We start from the raw sequence: 20,993 nt of genomic DNA on the forward strand, positions 1-20,993 counted from the left end.
AGGCTGCAGTCTCCACCCAAGAGGTGATAGCTGGGGAACAGGTGCCCTTGCTGGGCCACTGAAGTCTAGGTGCAGTTGCCTGAACTGTGACTGTGCAGATATTTTTGTTCTCAGGAGTAAAGTAACCCCAGGCTGAATCCCACTCTCTCCTCACTTCCCCATCCGTGCTGTGTCTTGCTAATTCTTCTCTTTGGGGCATTTTTGCAGGCTGATTCTCTCTTCTGCATCTGGGTTTCCTGTTGTCTTTTACAGCATCCCGTGTCTCTCTGCAGGGCTGTATACTGTGAAAAATTGAACCCAAATCATGGGGAAGAGCAAAAACTTTTGTTGCTCAACTTCTACCGCTTCCTTTCTTCTCGGGGGAATCCTGCATGAATCCAGCCTTGCCAAAGCTTAATGGTATCAGGCCATCCCTGCGCAGGGCCCTCATTCTCTCCCCCCACGTTACGAGTAACCCCCATTCAACTTGTGTCCCAGGGCATGTGGGGAAATAGCCCCCAAGATGGTAACGATGACACTTAAACTACAAACCGCTTAGGGTGCGGGGAGAGGGGGGATCTGAATGCTAAAGAAGAGCAAAATGATGCACAGCCCTAGTTCAGGGTTTCAAAAGTCTCGTCAGTTTACGGTCTGTTTTGTAAACTCAGAGTTGGCTGGGCTCTTTCTCCCATTTTATCTGGCACCTTAGAGACTAACACATTTATTTGGGCATAAGCTTTCATGGTCTAAAACCCACTTCATCAGATGCATGGAGGGAAAAATACAGAGGCAGGTATAAATACACAGCACATGAAAAGATGGGAGTTGCCTTACCAAGTGCGGGGGGGTCAGTGCTAACAAGCCAATTCAGTTGAGGTGGAAGTGGGCTATTCTCAATAGTTGACAAGAAGGGAGGAAAATTACTTTTGTAGTGCTAATGAGTTCAATGCAATCAAGGTGGCCCATTTCAAACAGTTGACAAGAAGGGGTGAGTATGAGCAGGGGGAAATTAGTTTTGTAGTGACCCCCACCCAATCCCAGTCTTTATTCAGGCCTAATTTGATGGTGTCCAGTTTGCAAATTAATTCCAGTTCTGCACCTTTCTCGTTGGACTCTGTTTTTGAAGTATTTTTTGTTGAAGAATGGCCACTTTTAAGTCTGTTATTGAGCGTCCAGGGAGATTGAAGTGTTCTCCTACTGGTTTATGAATGTTACAATTCTTGATGTCAGATTTGTGTCCATTTATTCTTTTGCATAGAGACTGTCAAGTTTGGCCAATGTACATGGCAGAGGGGTGTAGTTGCTGGTGACTATTTGCTTCAGGTTCTGGGGCTGTGAGGACTGGTTTGTCTCCCAAGGTCTGTGAGAGTGAGGGATCGTTCTTCAGGATAGGTTTAGGAAAGAGTTTGCTCTGTTTAACAGGAACAGCGCCGCACACCCATTGGTAGATGAGCAATGCCCTTGGAATGCAAGGGGGTCAAACTTGGGAAGGGAGAAAAATAGTGGTTATATTATCAAGTGATAAGCGGCCTCAGGCTAACCCAGGACTCTTGTTACCCTATGGCCTGATGTATCTAAATGCTGTGAGAGGGACCCTGGATTCTGCAGTGCTCAGGTGTAGCAGGTTGGAAATCCCTCAGCTGCTTCATTCATGTTTTACTGAATTCAGGGTGAAGGGGGGAATGGTGTGATGCTTTTTTAGTGGAAATGTAGAGGCTGGAGCACAGTTCTGCAGCAAGGTGAGGGCAGGGGCTGGAGTCTGTGAATATAGAAGCATGGAATACACAGGGACCCAGTCATAGCCATGGTAACCTTGGAGGGAGGGGTGTTGAGAGAGGTGGGGTTGTTGGTTTTTTTTTGGTCTGGGGAGGGATTGAAATTAATGGGAGCAGGATCTGGCCCAATATTTGTACTGAGTACAAGTCAATACAATCCTTGTGCCATGGGACCTGCCATCTGTGAAGCCACTTGCCACTGTTCAAAGAGTGACCCAGCAGAAATCTTTCTGGTTAGGATGCAGAAAGAAGAGGATGGTGAATAATGCAAACAAAATTATAATGCTTTTATATACATCCATGGTGCAGCCTCATCTGAAATATTATTTTCAGTCTGTCACCTGCTCTCAAAAACGATATGGGGGCGGTTTTCAGAGAACAGCGGTGAGGGAGATCCAGGTCACTGAAAAACTCTACTAGGAGGAGAAATTGAAAAGACTGAGATTGTTTTCCTTTGAAAGGTGATTGAATAGGAGGGGACATGTAAAATGCTAACTGGTCTAGTGAAGGTAGATTGGAAACTTCTGTTCTCCCTGTCATGCAACATGAGAACAAGAGGAAATTAAACTAAATTAGAAGGTGGGAAATTCAAACTGATAAAGGGAAATACTATAACATAATGAGTGATTAAACTGTGGAACTCACTGCCACAAGAAATCAGTGCAGGCAAGAGCATAGAAAGATTCAAAAAAGGATTGCATATTTATAGGGACATCAAGAATAGCCAGAGTTATCAGAATTTTATTAAAACACGTTGGAAGTGCATAGCCTTAGGCCTCGGGTGTAAGACAACCTAACTATTAGAGCAGCATAAATGTAAAACAATTAACAAAACCTGTTGTAAAATCATGGTCCTTTTATACAGGCTTCAATCCTGCAAACCAGTTAAGCACATGCTTAAGGTACACTAATAACTAGTTGACTTCAGCAAGGGGGCCATCTGAACCCATGGAACAGCAATTCCCAGCGAATGTGTTTCCATTTCCTCTTTGACGGACAAGCAGCTGAACCAATTATAGGGAAGAGTTTTTCGCCCTTGTTCTGAGCATCTTCACTTCAAGGGTTCCATGAGCCTATAAAGCAGGGGCGGGCAAACCTTTTGGCCCGAGGGCCACATTTGGGTGGGGAAATTGTATGCAGGGCCATGAATGGTGAGGTGTGGGAGGGGGTGCAGTGTGCAGGAAGGGGGTGCAGGGTGCCGCAGGGGGCTCAGGCCATCAGCAATCACCGGGTTCTACTGCCTCACAGAGGGGTGTCAGAGAGGAGTCTTTTTATTCTGAACCCCTGTGAACTCCCTTTCCAGTTATCCAGCATCTCCTCCCCTCCCTTCCATGCAGTTCAAGGTTTATTTGCAGGTGCAGAATCTGGCAGGCTGGTTGGTCAACACGGTGTTTGTGGGAATGACTGGGTAACCGGTGTCTGAGAGCTCCATCTCCAGGTGTACGCTGCAACAGCTGATCATCATATTGTCCGGCTGACAGCAGCTGTGGAAAAATGAGACTCGGTAAGTTAGAACCTAAAGAATACTCCTGCAGTACGTGCATCACATTTGGCCAAGTGGTGGCACTAGCCAGCCAGAAATAAACATGGCCCATTGGACAGACGCAGCGATAGGGAAAGATCGTCGGTGCTGTGAAAGGGAGACCTGCGAGCTAAAGGCCTTCAGGAACATTTACAAGAAGGAGACCTAAACTCTGTGCTTCTAATTCTGAGAGACACAGATTTAACGTTAGGCACAAACTAGAACAGACAGGCTGAGAAAACAGTCCCAGCCAGGTCTGAAACAGCTTTTAGATTTCAACGCAGTGGGACTGGGAAGATGTCCAGAAAGGAAAGGCAGAAGGACCTCGTGTATAACTCAAGCTCTGTGGCTGACTCTGCACAGTGACTGCGTTGAAGACATTTCACTCACCCCTCTTTTCTGAAATCGCACACTCTGTAACAATAATCACAGCCAAGGTTATAACAAGGGCCCCGAGAACCATCCGGATGATGAGAACAACGTGGGAGGCATTGCTCCTTTTATCTGAAATCAAGAAAAACCTGTCAATGTGGGATGCAGGGACCGAGAGAGGGACAGATTTGCCTCTAAAGGAGGGATAGAGTCGGATGGATAAATAGAGACAGCAGAGACAGTTTAAAGATGAAAAACTCTCTCTCTTCCCCCGCCCGCTTAATTTCCCATCCCCCTTCTGTGTCACAGCCAGTTTGCTTGGCCTCCCTTTTTGCCAGCAGGTTCCTCTTCATATGCCAGCTGCTGGGACCTGTGGGGTCGTCGGGATGGGTTCAGCCCTCCGCCTAGGGGAACCTTTCCATGAGACCAGCCAGCATGCTGACTCTGCCGCAGGAGTAGGAAATCCCTGGCAGAGCAAGACACTAGAGGCCTGGCCAGAGCCCTTACCGAGAGCAACGCTCCCTTAGCTGACCCCATCTATGGATTCCACCCTAGACTCACAAAAACTCTACCAATTCCCCTGATCCCAAGGGGAAATGGCTTCATTAACCCTGCACCTACCAATCCAAAGGATAAACGTGACTCCATACCTAGGCTAGGGGAATGGATCTGTCACTGGGCAGGGATTGGCTCAGTAGGGGAGGAGGGAAACCAGAAACCCTGCAAGGTTTATATCTCTTAACAGAACAATAGAATAACAGGGGGATTCTGAATGTACACATTATCTAAAGCTCCTTGCCAGTGGTCGCCATTACAAAATCAGCATTTACCCCAGTCAGCACACAGCAGTGCTGAGATGCCACTCTGCTTCCTGATGCTTGGAACTGGCACCAGATTGCAGCACTAACTAGACCCTTCACCTCCTCCACAAAACAGTAATTCTGTTGACAACTGCTGAACGTGTGTCTTTACACAAGCATCAGGTTCAGCTGTGGGAGTCAGTTAAATGCATTAAAAAAACCCCACTCTAAAAGCTCCACTGCGCAAACACTTCCCCCTCCTGGGAGAGGATGAGCGAGACTGGACCACACCGGGCAGATGCTCATCACATTGCTTGATCCATGGCTGGAAGCTGATCAAGCCCCGATTTTTTTTAGCGGTATTTACGCATGGCAGTGAGAGTGGAGCAAAGTCTATGTGATGTAGCAGCCTGCATTCCATTTTCAAAAGTGACTTAGTGCCCCATTCTCTTCCAGTGAGAAAGGCTCCTAAGTCACTTAGGCCTATTGAGTGCAGCAATGCCTCAATACCTTTGCAAATCTGGGCCTCAGATACTGCAGTAAAAGAACCTATGTAGAGAAGAGGAACAGATTCTCAGGTGCACCGAGGGTTGCTCCAGATGCCTTTATGCCCTGCCCTGCCCAGTCTTTGGGGGGCTGTCATAAAGAAGCTTAGTCCTGGGCATAACATAGAGCAGCTTAAAGGAATCCTTGCCAGTGTCTGTCTCTGGGGCTCTCAGGCAGGGCTTAACTTGTCATGAAAGAGGTGCCGGGGCTCAAGCAATTTTTGTTTTTACATTCATAACTGATGCAGCAAGCCCAGGAGTGCCGGGGCTATGGATTTCCAAGCCTGGCAAGCCCTGGCACAGATTAAGCACTGCTCTCAGCACTGCTTTGCCTGCTCCTGCTCCATCTCTCTGTAGGAAACTGATAGTATCTGGATCTCATAGTAGGAAACACATAGGAGACTGCTGACACTTACTGATGGTCACCTGGGTTCCGGCTCCTGACACAGACAGGTTCCTTGCTGTGTTCCCCACCTCACACATGTAGGTTCCTGTATTAGATGAATTCTCATTCTTCAAAGTGAGAGAGGCAAACCCATTGACAAATGCAGGGTTGTGATCACATCGCTCTCATTTACCAGCTCTTTCTTTAGTCTCTCCATCCCATAGTTATACCATCGCACACACATGGTGCTGTGGTTGACTGTCTTGAATGTACATGGTAAGTTCTGAGCCTTCTAAATCACTGAAACTGGCCGGGGCTGCTGAGGGTGGTTCTTTGGTTGTAGGCATGGAGACTTCTCAGGTACTTGTATTGTCTCCTCAGTCCCAGCACCTCCCTCTAGTCTCTCTGAGGTTCCCCCTTAGAGGTCGGTCGTGACTCTGAGTCTGAGAGATGGGGGATGATGAACTTGCAGATTCTGAACCCCCTGCGGGGAGATATACCCAGACACTATGGGTAGGTTTCTGGATGAGACTAAGGAGAAACGTGGAGTAGAGGTGGCAGATTGGTTTCCTGACCTTAATCCATTTTTGTTGTCTGCTCAGTATAGGATGAGATGTGTCCCTGTATCTGAGTTTGACAGATGGAAGAAGTGTAGATTGAAAAAACTGATGACCAAAGTGCATGTCTCTTTTACCAATGGAAATGTTGGGAATTAAAGTATATAGGAGAATTTGGTGGTTTTGTTTGAGGTTGGGAGCAGAGGGGGTGTTTTGACTTTTTCTTGCTTTTTCTGATGAGTACTGGTCTGATGGATAATTTTATATGGGGCTCTCTGAATGTGAATGGGTGCAGAGACATTTTAAAAATGTATGGCTCTTTGAATACCTATCCCAGAAAAAGGGGGACGTTTCATTTTTTCAAGAGACTCACACAGATGCTGCAACCAAACTGATGTCTTGCTGATTGGAGAGAGGAGATTTTTCTGAGTCATGGTTCCACAAGCACCATTCTGTTTGCGGATTTGGTGAAACCTCATTCGATGGCTGTGCCAGGCTGTTTGTTGATGGTTTGAGCTATTTTAGAGCAATCTCGTCTTTTTTTGATGAATGTCTATTCTCCTACTGTAGGAAAAGACCGGGTGTATTTTTTTCCCAGAGCTTGGATGCTCTTTTGACAAATTGTTTGACAAGTGATATTTTAATTTGGGGGGGGGCGGTTGATTTTAATTTTACTCTTAATTCCTACCTAATCTCTCATTATCTGGAACCACATCCACTGAGTGCTCAGGAATTCTCTATGGCCTGTTTGGACCGTTTTTCTGTTTTTACTCATCACTTGTCTCATTTGCTAGCTAGTTGTATTGTCCCTACTGGGATTTCAGATCATGGTTTGGTCTTATTTGTGTTGTCTCTTCCTTCTGTGCCAGACCACTGTCCATACTTACATTTTAACACTCGCCTTTTACAAGATGTGCACTTTTAGCAGCCTGGGTTGCCTCAAAGAATGTTTTCTCTCCTTGTGGCAATGGTGGGAGGGGGGTAAAGTTAATATTTCAATGTTTTTGTCAGCAAAACATGAAGCAGACCTCCCTAGGCCTTTGCTGGAGTATGGAGAAGTTAGAGTTGGGGATCATGGAACTGGAAAAAGCCTTTCATGGCAGTAATGATGCTGGGTTGCATGAAAGCTTGAAATATGAAAACCAGCACTTGTGAGACCTGTTTGATAGCAAAGTTCAGGGTGCACTGGTAAGGAGCCCGATATCAGGGCCTTTCCAAATGGATGCACCTACTCGGTTTTTCTTCAGCCTGGAAAAGGAACATGTGGAGCAGAAAATGATTGGCCACCTCAAGACGTCAACAGGCAGAGAGCTTTCAGATCCTGCGGAGATTAGGAACTTTGCTGTGAATTTTTTTCCTCAGACCTGTATGCAGCAGAGCCAGTGTCCATCTGAGACTTGATGGTTCCTCAAGGCTCTACCTAGGGTCTCAGCGTTGGATGTGGACAGACTTGAGCACAACCTGACACTCTCACAATTGACTTCTGCCCTAAATGGCTTTGTTCCAGGGAAGGCACCTGGTATTGATGGTTTGCTTGTTGAGTTTTTTAAGGCCTTTTGGACCCTTCTTGGGCCTGACTTACTCCAGGTGTTTCAGGAGAGCATCAAAGAGAAGATTCTGCCACTCAGTTCTCATCAAGTGGTTCTTACCCTGTTGCCTAAGAAGGGGGACCTTGGGGAGGTGGAATAATTGTGGACCTGTATGGTCTAAGCAAAGCAGGGACAAACTTTTTTCAAAGGCCTTGACAAATAATAGAAAACTGTGATTGGTTCGGTCATGCAACCTTATCAGATATCTTGCATTGCCAGCAGGTCCATTTTTGATAAACTTTTCCTATTGCCGGATGTAATTTCAGCCTCAAAAATGTATGATTTGCACATTGGGTTGATTTCCCTTGGTCAAGAGAAGGCTTTTGATCATGTAGATCGTGGATATTTGTTTCGTATCCTTTGTGCTTTTGGTTTTGGGCCCACGTCTGTCTCCTGCATTCAGGTACAGTAGAACCTCAGAATTATGAACACCTGAGTTATGAACTGACTGGTCAATCACATACCTCCTTTGGAACTGAAAGTACACAATCAGGCAGCTAATTTTAGCTGGGTCTCATGGATATCTCAGCTGCCAAGCTCAGTTTTCATTCTGTTCACTGGGTTTCTCCGTTTTTATCAGAGGTGGAATCTGCCCTTCCTAGGGGTGGTATTGCCCATCTGTTAGGTGCCTCCTTGAGCGAGCCATTCCGGATTATACTAATGTTTCTATACTCTGCTTATAGGATAGCGAGAGTATTTCAACCATTCTTTAGCACAGATTTTACCAGTGGAAACCGAAGTACCTCCAGGGCTAGTTGGCAGCTGAGTAGGAGTTTTGAGGATCATAGTGGCACCTAACCAATGGACTAAGGCCTAAACCCCTTTGTGGATGTAGTCTTTAATCTCTCTGTCTCACTTCCCAATCTACTGTTAGTACGTCTGCCCATTTCTCCCACCCTTTGTCTGTTGTCCTGTTTATTTAGATTGTAAATTCTCTGGCATGGGGATTCCCACTATGTACAGCAGAGCTGATGGCAAATTTTCTAGCAAAACTTAGATTTGTTGGGAAAAGCCAAGGCGCACTGAAGCAAAAGGTTTCACTGACTCTCTTACAAATTCAACTAAATGTTCACCGTGCTCTGTGTGCACCCCCATCCCAGGTTCCCCCTTTCTCCCCCCCATGCCAGGAGTTTTGGGTGCACCCCCGTTCCATCCATACCCCCATTCCAGAGTCACCCACTCCCAACCCCGATGACAGGGTCTCTGTGACTGCCCTTTGTCCCTTCCTCCACCATTATTATTTCTCCTCTTTCTGACTGGGAGATAAATCATTCTGGGTGTCAACATGTTACACTCCATTGGTGGAATGAGCAGAGATGAGACACGAATGTTGTTCTACTGGAAAGTGTTAATTGGTGCCATCAATTTAGTGTGACCACATGTCTGGCCTTTATAGGGATAGTCCCAATATTCAGGGCTTTGTCTTATAGGCACCTATTACCTCCCACCCCACCCCGTCCCGATTTTTCACACTTGCTATCTGGTCACTCTGCATCAACTGGTTCTTTGATCTAGACAGTTACAGAGGTGGCTTTGCTGGAAATTTTCCAAAGTCCCTACGTGACTTAGGAGCCTAAGTCCTGTTGGCAAAAGTGACTGATTTCAATGGGAGTTAGGTGCTGAGATGCTTTTGAAAATCCGAACGACAACTTTTGGTGCCTAAATGCTTTTAAAAATGTGGCCCTGAGTGCCTAAGACCCCTCTGAAACTTGGAGGCTCCTAAAACACTTAGGTACTTTGAATTATGTTACCTTCAATTTCTTACAGGCTGGAGCCCATATTTTGTATGGGTTACTTGTACACACCTGAGAATTCATACCTGCTTTTGCCAGAAACAGTCGTTTACTCTCTGTCCTTTAGGCTGTCATTTGCTACCTCTCACCCCATGAAGATCAGATAGGAAAATCCTGGTACTTACGAGTAATGGTCACTTGGGTTCCGGCTCCTGACGCAGACCAGTTCCTTGCTGTGCTCCCCACCTCACACACGTGGGTTCCTGTATCGGTTATGTTCACGTTCTTCAGAGCAAAAGAAACAAAACCCTCTTCCAAAGCCAGGGCTGCTGAGCCCCAGCCTCTTTCACTCATCAGCTCCTTCTTCGTTCCCCCAGTTCCGTTGTGTTTATACCATTTCACATACAAGGTGTTGTGTTTTTTCAATACCGTGAATCTACACTCCATGGTGAGATCTGACCCTTCAGACACCTCGATATTGACTGGGGTCTGATTCACCGTCAGCTTGGGAAAATCTGCAGGAGAGAAACACAGACGATTGCAGGAGAATTTCAGTGGCAAAGGCTGATGACTGGGGATGTATTAAATAAATGTCTCCCCCTCCAGTATTTTGTGTTCTTTTCCCAGCCTGGCCATTTAACATCCCCTTCTTATCAGAGGTTAAAGTGATGGTTTCACATAGTTCAATTCATAGCTTTATGATGCATGGCAAGACTTCTGTTTCTGGCCAGGAACCAGCAAACCATCCCCTCATACCCACCCCCACCCCCACCCCGAATGTTCAGTCTGGAGAAGTTGCCTCCTGCAATATGGATCAAGGGCTGTCACTCTTGTCTGTTTAGAGTGTAAATTCGTTGGCAAAGGGGCTCTCTCACTATGTCCATGTACAGTGGAGCTGATTGCAGATGTTCTGGGAAAACTTAGCTGAGACTGAACATGCCAATGCGCTGAAGGGAACCGATTTACCAAATCTTCTACAGATTTGACTCTACTTTCGTCAAAACACACACAGGTTTCTGTTGGTGTTCCAAGCTCCACAGGGTTCAAAAAAGAACTAGATAAGTTCCTGAAGGATAGGTCCATCAATGGCTATGAGCCAGGATGGGCGGGGATGGGGATGCCAGAAGCTGGGAATGGGTGACAGGGGATGGATCACTGGATGATTGCCTGCTCTGTTCATTCCCTCTGGGGCACCTGTCAGAAGACAGGAACTGGGCTAGATGGACCTTTGATCTCACCCAATAGGGCTGTTCTTATGTCCCACGAGCCTCAGCTCGGGGAGTCAGGGAGTCGAGTCTCGGGGCAGATAGGCTCCCCACTCTGTGGCAGAGCCAGGTCTCTAGGGGCTCTTGTTGTCTGCTAGGCTCCCTGCTTGAGCCAGGGCTCTTGGCACTTCCAGTGTCCCTGCCATGGAGCTGAAAGCCTGGAAGTTCTAGGACCAGCTCCCAGGGGGTGCAGCTGTGGGGTAGATCCACCATGCAGACTGCCCCGGGCTGGGGATCCCAGGGCTCCTAGAGTCCTGGGCCAGTGACTCCCCAGGTTGCTCTACTCCTGAGCAGGCAGCTTGTAACTGGCCTCTGGGACTCTGGAAGCCCTTGGGTCCCTGGCCCTGGTGCAGTCCTTATCCGTCTTGATTTGGAATGAAAGCCAGTTCTGAAATAATGAAACTTCTCACAAACTGAACCCGCCAGCTCTAGTGTACAGGGCCTAGCTCAGTGGGCCTGACATGTTGGTTGAGGACTCTAAGCACTATTGCAAAGCAAACGTTCAATAATAACCTATTACTGATCATACAACTTCATCCTGACTCTGCTAAACCCTTTGTGGGTTTGGGTTAGACTCTTTGCAGGCTAAACTAGAGGGATGCCCACATTTTGTTACATCTGTAGGTCAAGCACATTGCATGCACCAGGGACTCTTTGCATCCCTCTGTCCCCCACAAGGTCCCTGGGTACCACCCTCCCATTCCCCTCTATTTCAGGGACTCCCTAGCCCCCACCCTCATGCCAGGAGCTCTGTGTGTCCCCCATTTCTTCCCCTGCCCCCACCCTGTGCTACAGTCCCCAATTCTGCTCCAAGCCAGGAGCTCTGTGCCCTAATTTTCTCCCTTACCACCATTCCAGAGTCCCCCATTCTCCCTGCATGCTCGGGCCTTTGGATGTACCCTCACTCCAGCGTTATTCCCAGACCAGGTCCCCCATCCTCCCCATGTCAGGGGCTTTGTGTGCTTTCCCCTCCTCCCTTCCCCACTATTGTTATTTCTCCTCTTTCTGACCGGGACATAAATCATCCAGAGTGTCAGCATGTTACACTCTACTGGGGAAAGGAGCAGAGATGAGATGGGAATGTTTTTCTACTGGAAAGTGTTAATTGGTGCCATAAACTGGTTCTTTGATTTACACAGTTACAGAGGTGGCTTTGCTCCAAGCTGTTACTCTGCTAAACGGGGAGCAGGTACTCTGTGTCCCCCGCTTTTCCCCTTTGGGTTTTCTGATTTCCCCAATATCAACAGAGTTCTGCCCAGTGATGCCTTCAATACTCCCTGAAATTTTGGAATTGATGGGCTGCGGTGTTCCAAATTATTGCGTCACAGACAAAGAGAAATGCCATCAAGTTGAGTGCACTGTAGCTGTGTCAGTCCCAGGATATTAGAGCGACAAGGTGGGTGAGGAAATAGCTATTATTGGACCAACTTCTGTTGGTGAGAGAGATGAGCTTCCAAGCTACATAGAGCTCTTCCTCAGGTCTGGGAGAGGTCCTCCCAGCATCACAGCAAAATGCAGTGCTTAAACTCCTGCATAGATTTCCACCACAACTTCAACAACCAACACCTGGACAGCCAGACATTAAACTCTGTGGAACACTCCCACACTAGCATCAACTTCCTGGACACCACCACCAGGTTCAACAATGGAACCCTACAGACAACCCTAGACAAGAAACCACAGATCACCCTACCTCGCTCCCTTCATAAACCCCGTAACCACCCCAAACAACCAAGAAATCTGTAATCTACAACCAGGCATTCAGATAGCACAGAATACGCTCCTAGGAGAAAGTCTGGGATACACATCTTAATGCATTCAAAACTGCCTGCACCAACTCAGGGCATTCTACTAGAGCAGTAGATTGCATCCTAGAATGGGCTGTCCAAGTACCCTGAGAGCACATGCTTAAAGAAAGAAATAAAGCCCCCTCTGACTGCACACCAGTTGCTACCTACCATGCTATGCTGGAACCCATACGGGGTATCCTCAAACAACTATAACCCAGACTCGATGGGGACCACATCCTGAAAAGTCTTTCCTGAACCCCCACTTCTGACCTTCAAACAACCCCCCAGCCTCTCCAAGGGCAACATCAGAAGCAAGCTCCCCACAGACCAGGACAGACGACTCAAAGCAGCACCAGATCCTGCCAGAACAACAGCTGCAAAATCTGCGGACATATCTCCACTGCTACAATGATCAACACCCCCCACAACACACCTTTCAAGATCCTACACAAGCCTATCACAACCTGTGGGGTACCTCATCCCACGCACTAAATGCCCCAACAACAACTATGTGGGTGAAACCAGACAATCACACAGGAAAATGATACAAGACAAAACCACCTTGTCTCCTGCGGGGAACACTTCTCACAGGTCAGATACAGGGTAGTCCTCGTCCTCAAAGGGAGCCTACACAACACTTTCAAAAGACGAGCCTGGGAGCTTAAATTCATAACTCTGCTAGACAATAAAAATCATGGACTGAACAGACACTGGATTTATGGGTTATTACAACAATCTGTAACCCCCTAACCCCTCTTTTTGTCCTATGACCCCAGAAGTGTTAACGGGCCACCCCGCCTTGAATGGTCCCTTGAAATGTGTTAACTACTTATACTAAACCAGCCATTCAACCTTGTATTTACCTGGGACACTCTGAGTAAGGGCACGTCTACACTGAAAACACTTCATCAGCACAGATGCACCACTGTCTACACAGGAGGTTCAGTCGGTGTAACTAATGACGTCGCTCAGGGGTGTGGATTTTTCACACCCCTGAGCAACGTAGTTATTCTGACATAGGTCTGTAGTGTAGACCAGACCTAAGTTTCCAAGAGCTGAAGACAAGCTCTGTGTAAGCTTGAAAGCTTGTCTCTCTCACCAAGAGCAGTTGGTCCAATAGACGATATTCCCTCACCCACCTTGTTTCTCAAGTTGCATGTAAGACCTCACAGGCGTAGCCAATTAGAAACCTCCCCCCACACCTAATCTCAAAACAGTTTTTTAATATATGGGGCTTGACCCTGCATTCCTTGTGCAAACAAAACCCCCACAGAAATCAGTGGAATGCAGGATTAGGACCATTGTACGTACCACAGAATGTCCCCCAGTTTTGCCCACTGCTCTGCCCTTTTCACCACCTGCCCCAGCTCTCTGGGACAAGGCCAGTGTCCTGAGCACCCCCAGAAGGGTTTTGTAGAACAGAGAAGGAAATGCTGGTATTTACCATCGATGGTCACTTGGGTTCCATTCCCAAGAGATATCCCATGTCTATTCCCAACCCCACACACGTAGGTTCCAGAATCTGTGACGTCGGCTTTCTTCACAGTGAGGGAAAGAGATCGCTTTTCTTTATCTGCTGATAATATGATTTGATCTGTTCCATTGCACACCTCTTCTGTTACATTGTTTCTGGTTTTATTCCATGCAGCAAACCACTTGACTGAATTATTGCTTGTGTTGAATGTACACTCGATGGTGAACTCTGACCCTTCCATTGCACGGATATAAGGGGGCGTCTGATTCACCACTAAGACAACAGTAGTATTTTCTGCAGCTCCTGAAACACAAAGTTCAGTGTCACTAGATGAAATTATTGTAACAGGAGGAAGAATTAAATCAAACATGATTTGGAAATGATCCACTGCAAAATGTTTCCATTTCTCTATAAGGAAACCAAGTGCACGAGCATGAACTCTCTACTGAAGGCCATGGCATGAAGTTCAGAGTGGGAAGGGCTCAGACTGGGCAGTTTGCACAGGCCTGCCCTACTGGCACTGTTAGCCGGCCTGCCCCACTGGCTACAGCCTGCCATACGGGCTCCATGGGGCCTCTCCCTAAGTGCCATCGAGAGAGCACTGGCTGGATCCTAAGGATCTAGAGAGAAGCCCAGATGCAGAGAATTGGGCCTGCAGGCCCCAGGGTGGAGTGTCTGCTCCAGGGAGGCAAATCTCAACAACAATGGGCCAAACAAAGACTTGGGGGGAGGGTTCAATGAAGGGAGATAGAGATGGGAGACAGGAGACAAAAGGAAGGTGGAGGGGGGAGAAGACTGAGGGAAAGAGAGAGCTGGGAGTGGAGAAGAGCGGATGGGAGAGAAAAAAGAGAATGTGTGCAAAGGAGGGGAGAGGGATAGAAAGATGGAGGGGGCCTAAGGAAAGGGGAAGTAAAATAGACAAAGAGAAAGGAATTGTGGTGAGGAAGGAAGTATGAGATGGAAGGAAAGGACAGTTCATGTTATTATTTATTCCCATTGCACCTAGAGTCCTCAACCATCAGTAGAGCCCCACTGTTGTAGGCCCTGTACGTACGTACTGTAAGAGACCATCCCTGCCCTGAGGAGCTCACTGTCTAAACAAAGAATGGGAGAAGAAAGACACAAGGGGGGAGTCTACATAGTCCCTATGCACCGGGGCACCGCCAGCCTGTTCCTGGTGTGGGGGCTTTGGTGGACGAGACAGAAAATTGGAGAGCTGTGCCACCCCCTTGCCACAAGGCCCCACCCCTCTCGATGGCCCTGCCTCCTGGCCAGGTCAGAGGCAAGGATCGGGCAGTGCGGGGCGCTGGCTGTTCACAGCCAGTAAGAGCTGCCGAGGTGGGGGGGGGATCTGACTCCAGGGCCAGCAGAGTCCTTGGGGAGCAGCGATTGTGGGGCCGCGGCCCAGGAGCCTGGGCTGGAGCAGGTCAGTCTGGTCTGCTGAGGGGAGCCCTGAACCCTCCACCTGCCCTGGGCAGTGCCCCCTGGTGAGCGAGGACACGGGGCAGGGGCTGCTTTCAGGCCCCCCGGTCCCTCACTCAGGCTTACTTCTCTGCTGCTGCTGGAGCTGGGTGCCTGGCCAGCAGCCACTGCTTTCCCCACTCTGCCGTCAGAGCTGGGCAGCTGGAGAGCAGCAGAAGCTACTGGGGAACTAAGGGAAATTTTGGGGATGGCTACAGCCCCTGAAAGCCTGCCCCAGTGCTGCCCCGCCTATGCACTAGACCATACCACCTCCTCCTAATTATTATTATTTATTATTAAGCAGTACTGCTAATGAGCACAGCACTCTGCAGAACAAAGAGCAGGACGATGAGTGGTATCATCTGCAAACTTTATAAGTGTACCCTCGATGCCATTATTTAAATAATTTAAGAACATATTGAATATCACTGGACCCAGAATTGATCCCTGTGACACCTGTAACAGGGTTGAGACTCGCCGGTGTGGCACCTCCTTCTGGTCGTTCGGGAATTGCCTCATCCAGCAGTCGACACGCCTCCTGGTGGCCAGTGTCTCACTTGCCAGGCCCCTGTGTCCCTCCTGGACCCTGGTTTCCCTTACCCTGGGGTTCTGCACGCCCCGATGGTCCCCACGCTCTGGGTCTTCCCTCCCAGAGGAACCCCCAACCCACTACGCCCCCGTTGCCTCAGTGGCTACTGCCAGGCATCATCTAGCCCCCGCTCACTGGGGCAGACTGCAGTCTGTTATGGCCACTCATCATTGGCAAGGAGGTTGGACCAGCTGCCTCTGCCTAACCCTGGGCTGCACCTCCCAGCCCCAGGACCTGCGTAGGCCTCTGTCAAGGCCTTAGCCTGGGGAGTTGCCAAGCTGGAGATCCCCAGCTCCTCCTGCCTTTCCCCAGCCCTGCTCTGCATCAAGAACCCTATTCCCAGGCAGCTAAGTCCTTCTCTCTCTAAGGCTGGAGAGAAACTCTGACCCAGCTCCTCCCTTAACTCTTAACCTAGGTAGGGTGACCAGAAGTCCCGATTCTACAGGGACAGTCCCGATATTCAGGGCTTTTTCTTATATGGGCGCCTATTATCCCCTACCCCTGTCCTGATTTTTCACACTTACTGTCTGGTCAACCTATAACAGGGGTAGGTGTGGCCTGATTGGGTGTGGCCCCAGTTGTGGCTGCTTCCCCAATCAGCCTAGCCTCTTTCCATCAGAACGGGGTAACTGCCCCGCTATAGACCCCACTAGATATGCCCTTGCACCATGACTATGAACCACTGATAATAACTACTCTCTGGGAATGGTTTTCCAATCAGTTATGCGCCCGCCTTATAGTAGCTTCATCTAGGTTGTATTTCCCTAGTTTGTTTATGAGAGACTCATGGGAGACGATATCAAAAGCCTTACTAAAGTCCAGATATACCACATCTACTGCTTCTCCCCTATTCACAAGGCTTGCTAACCTGTCAAAGAAAGCTATTAGGTGGGTTTGACATGATTTGTTCTTGACAAATCCATGCTGACTGTTACTTATCACCTTATTATCTTCTAGGTATTTGCAAATTGATTGCTTAATTATTTGCTCCATTATCTTTCTGGGTACTGAAGTTAAGCTGATTGGCCTGTAATTCCCCAAGTTGTCCTTATTTCCCTTTTTATAGAATGGCACTATATTTGCTCTCTTCCAGTCCTCTGGAATCTCTCCCGTCTTCCATGACATCTCAAAGATAATCGCTAATGGCTCAGATACCTCCTGAGTCAGCTCCTTGAGTATTCTGGGATGTATTTCATCAGGCCCTGGTGACCTGAAGACATCTAACTTGTCTAAGTAATTTTTAACTTGTTCTTTCCCTATTTTAGCCTTAGATCCTACCTCATGTTCACTGGCATTCACTATGTTAGACGTCCAATCACTACTAACCTTTTTGGTGAAAACTGAAACCAAAAAGTTGTTTAGCACTTCTGCCATTTCCACACTTTCTGTTACTGTTCTCCCCACCCCCCTTTTCCCCCACTGAGTAACAGGCCTGCCCTGTCCTTGGTCTTCTTGCTTCTAATGTGATTTAGCTCAAAGAAGTTCTGGGCTTGATGCAGGAATTACGAAGTGAGATTCTATGACCTGTGTTATGCAGGAGGTCAGTGTAGATGTTCATAATGGTCCCTCCCTGGCCTTAAAAATCTATGAAACTATGAATGCCTGAAACACAGGCCATTATTCTGCTGCACCTTCTGCAGTCAGTTCTACTGTGCAAAGTGTGTGTAAAATACAGCAATTCTGCTTTGTTTCCTTTGCACAGGTGCAAATGATGACACAAGATGCAGGCTTAGACGCGGGACGGGGGACGGGGGGCGGTGTCAGGTTCACAGTGTCTGCCCAAAGAAGCACAGGCCTGATTGAGATCTTAACACCAATTGTACCCCAGGTCATGTCTACACAGCACACCAAGCCCGGGCTCTGACTCAGGTTTAAGCCCAAGCCCCCCTTCCATCCCCACAGAAATATGTCTGACTCTGGCTCACAGACCCTGCTAGGGGGTGAGTCAGAGCCTGAGTCCCACTGTGACACAGGTCAAAGCCCAGGAGTGTTGCAGTCTGGATGCAGCTGAAGTCTGGGTCACCAGACTCTGGTCTGGAGGATCCACCAACACTATCCCACAACCCCATGGGGCTGTGCTTCTCAGCCCTTCCATCCCCAAACTTCCCTTTTGCTTCCAGGGAACCAGAAGCAACCTCCTGGTCCAGATGCAGCTGCCTGGCGTTTAACCCTTCATTTCTACGTGGACTGCTCACCTGGAGACACAATCAACCCCAATGTGCATTGGCTATGGCCAGTACTAAGGAGCACCACATCAAACTCGCCGCTAGCTGGCCAAAGGAACAGAGCCCGATTCTGGTTCACTTCTGGTGCAAGGTGAGCAAGAGGTTCGACGTCAGCAAGAGCACGAGAAATGATGGTGTCTACAAAACTGTGAGCAGCTGACGGCACTGGGCCGCAGAACCATGCGGAGAGCGTGGCCTGTCTGAGAGGAACGGTTAACGGAACGGGGGCAGTGAGGGAGGCTTGTTACAGGTCAATGCACTGTGACTGTGATATAAAGTGGTCCCAAGCAGGGTGGTACTGAGGCCAGGGAGCCTGTTGTGGGGTCCTTAGGGCAGTGGGCCCCAAACTGTACAGGAATGTTCGGCAGGAGGGGCTAGGTGGGGCCAAGGCCAGTCCCCATGGGGGTCAGGGAGGGGGTGCTCCCCAGCCACAGCTAGGGCCCTGGGCCCCAAACTATACAGGAATGTTCGGCGGGAGGGGCTAGGTGGGGCCAAGGTCAGCCCCCATGGGGGTCAGGGAGGGGGCGCTCCCCAGCCACAGCTAGGGCCCTGGCTGCAGCCCCACTCCCAGCCCCAGGGGCAGGTCCACTCTGAGCCTTATCCCCAGCCGCAGCCCCGGCTTCAGCCCCCAACTCCCAGCCCTGCAGCCTGGGCCACAACCATGGCTCCACTCCCAGCCCCAGCCCCAGCTGCAGCTCTGACCCCGCCCTTGGCTCCCGGCCCCGATTGCAGCTCAGCTCTCCGCTCCCAGCTGCGGCTCCCAACCACGATTCCCGGAGAGGACCCAGACACGTTCCATCTGGGTACGGGGGTGCAATGGAAAAAGTCTGGGGACCCTGCCTTAGGGTGCTGGCAGGGGAAGTGGGATGGGAACCCTGGAGTTAGCTGCAAAAGGGGACTGGGGCAAGGTGGAATCGTTCACAATGGGGCTCCTCAGCACGAGCAGGAGTGGCAGAATCTAGGGTGATCATAAAACAGCTTCTTTACCAGCTTTTCTGACACAGCAGCCACTGATTTGTGTCCACAGACATCAGTGGAGTTCTGCCAGCCGGGAATTCAGATCAGTACGTTGTTTTTTCAGCTATGACCTGGTCTGTGCGAGAAAAGCTTTGCGACTCTAACTATACCAGCAAACCCTCCTCGAGGAGACACGGCTTATGGCAGGGGGGGAAAGTGCTCTTGCTAAATCCAGCTCCCACCAGTTCCTTCATCAAAATAAGCTACTCTGGGAACAGCACTTTCCGGCTGGTATCACATCTACACTGGGGCTTTTGCTGATACAGAGCATCTTCATAAAAATCACACCTCTCATTGACAGTGCTGTCCTGGCAAGAGTTTCTAGCGTAGACCTGGCATAAGAAGAAAATGCTGTCAATTGATTTTTTTAATGGTGATGCTCAGACCAAAACCAATACCACAGTCGTTACCTCTCTACGCCCTTTAATTCCATAGAAATATTTGTTACAGTTCATCCCTCCTTTCCCTCCGAACACTCGCTCCTCTGAAAGCGTCAAACCCCACAAACTCACCCATCCTCAGAGACAGGAGAAGTGGCCAAAGCAGAGAGAGCCTTTCCAGCTGGGCTCTCATGTTCATTAGAGAACCTTTCCCTGGGCAGCACTGTCAGGGTCCCTAATTGAGGAGGTGTCAGATCTGCTGCTAAAACAGCCGGTGCTCTTATTTCTTGCAGCTCATTGTCTGAGGTAACACCAGAGCCGTTGTTGCACTCTCTCTCCCCGTCCCCTTTCCGCGCTGGCTCTTGGGAACTCTCCTCTGCTCTATGGTATTTTTTTCTGCAGATTCTTTGTTCCACGTGTGAATTTCCTGCTAGTATCCCCTGCCCACTTCCCTATTCTGTCACACTGAACGTTCTCAAATCACACGGTGAATTTAAAAATATTGCGGTTGAATAAATTTTTTAAACTTCCTCTCTTCTCTAGAAAACTCTTTACTAACCCAAAAAGAAAAGGAGTACTTGTGGCACCTTAGAGACTAACCAATTTATTTGAGCATGAGCTTTCGTGAGCTACAGCTCACTTCATCGGATGCATCTAACCCAGTCTTCCCAAAGTTTGAACGTATCAGACCAGCAATGCCCGTGGCCCTGAATCTCCCTCTGCAAGGTCTGAGTAATTTCTATTCCAGTTGTGTCCTCTCAGGCGGGGCATGGATCGGGGTCCCGAATAAAAAATATACCATTTAAAATACAGGTGTCATTCCCAAAGAGTGGTGCAGAGGGGTTGTAGTACAAAGAACGAGCAAAATGGAGGGGCAGGTTTAACTTTGCTTTTGAAAATCTCATCAGGTTCTATTCCCCTCTGCAAAACTAAACCCCCAACCCAGACATGGGTCACACCTGAATCCTATCTTATCTGAGCCCCCAAAGATCATGAAGGGTTTGGGTGGGCAGTTCTGCTGTTGGCCCATCAGTCCCTCAGACTGACATGCTGCCTGCATATGGAAGGCTTTGGTAGCTGCGGCATTAAATCCATGATTAAGAATGGAAATCCCTGATGCCTAATACATGCCACCACGTCCAGGAGATGGCAGACCCAGGTGCACCGATGTGAGGTCCCTTCATACAAAATGATGCAACTTAACTCTGCATAGGAAATGACTAACACCTGGCAATCTAAGTTTAAAATGAAGAGTATGTTTTACTTAACAAGAAGAGCAGGGCGGCATCCACTGGTAAATAAGCAATGCCCCAAATGGAGGGTAAGCAAAGCAAGGGGTCACAGCTGTGAAGGGAAGAGGAGAGCCGATGTGACAGGGAATGTCCCTGGTGATAGTGTTTGGGAAGAAGGCAGCACCGTTGGCCATGCGTGTGTAGATGTGAGCAATGCAACAGGTGTCAGCTGTCACGATGGAGGCAACGAAGTATGCCACACCTGTCAAGAGGAAGGCAGTGCAGATGGGCAAAAGGAAATCT

General features: G+C 48.7%; 1 protein-coding gene across 1 annotated transcript; it reads right to left on the bottom strand.

Moving 5' to 3' along the window:
• Positions 1-2,561: 2,561 nt before the first annotated feature.
• LOC140896519 (cell surface A33 antigen-like) lies at positions 2,562-19,793 on the bottom strand. The gene is made up of 5 exons (XM_073308442.1): positions 19,591-19,793; positions 13,757-14,089; positions 9,443-9,772; positions 3,667-3,780; positions 2,562-3,238 (listed from the first exon to the last, which is right to left on the bottom strand). The coding sequence occupies exons 1-5, from the start codon at positions 19,655-19,657 to the stop codon at positions 3,216-3,218; spliced, it is 867 nt and encodes a 288-aa protein (XP_073164543.1). The 5' UTR covers positions 19,658-19,793; the 3' UTR covers positions 2,562-3,215.
• Between the last annotated feature and the right edge of the window lie 1,200 nt (positions 19,794-20,993).

Source organism: Lepidochelys kempii, chromosome 12 (genome assembly GCF_965140265.1).
Source record: "Lepidochelys kempii isolate rLepKem1 chromosome 12, rLepKem1.hap2, whole genome shotgun sequence".
Classification (NCBI taxonomy): domain Eukaryota; kingdom Metazoa; phylum Chordata; order Testudines; family Cheloniidae; genus Lepidochelys; species Lepidochelys kempii.

Excerpts from the sequence above, each read along its gene's own strand:
- LOC140896519 (XM_073308442.1), bottom strand. The coding sequence starts at position 19,657 with ATGAACATGAGAGCCCAGCTGGAAAGGCTCTCTCTGCTTTGGCCACTT. Across the intron at positions 3,781-9,442 it reads AACCCAAGTGACCATTACTC|ATAAAAGGAGCAATGCCTCC; the intron begins GTAAGTACCAGG and ends TCTTGATTTCAG. Across the intron at positions 3,239-3,666 it reads TGCGATTTCAGAAAAGAGGG|CTGCTGTCAGCCGGACAATA; the intron begins GTGAGTGAAATG and ends ATTTTTCCACAG.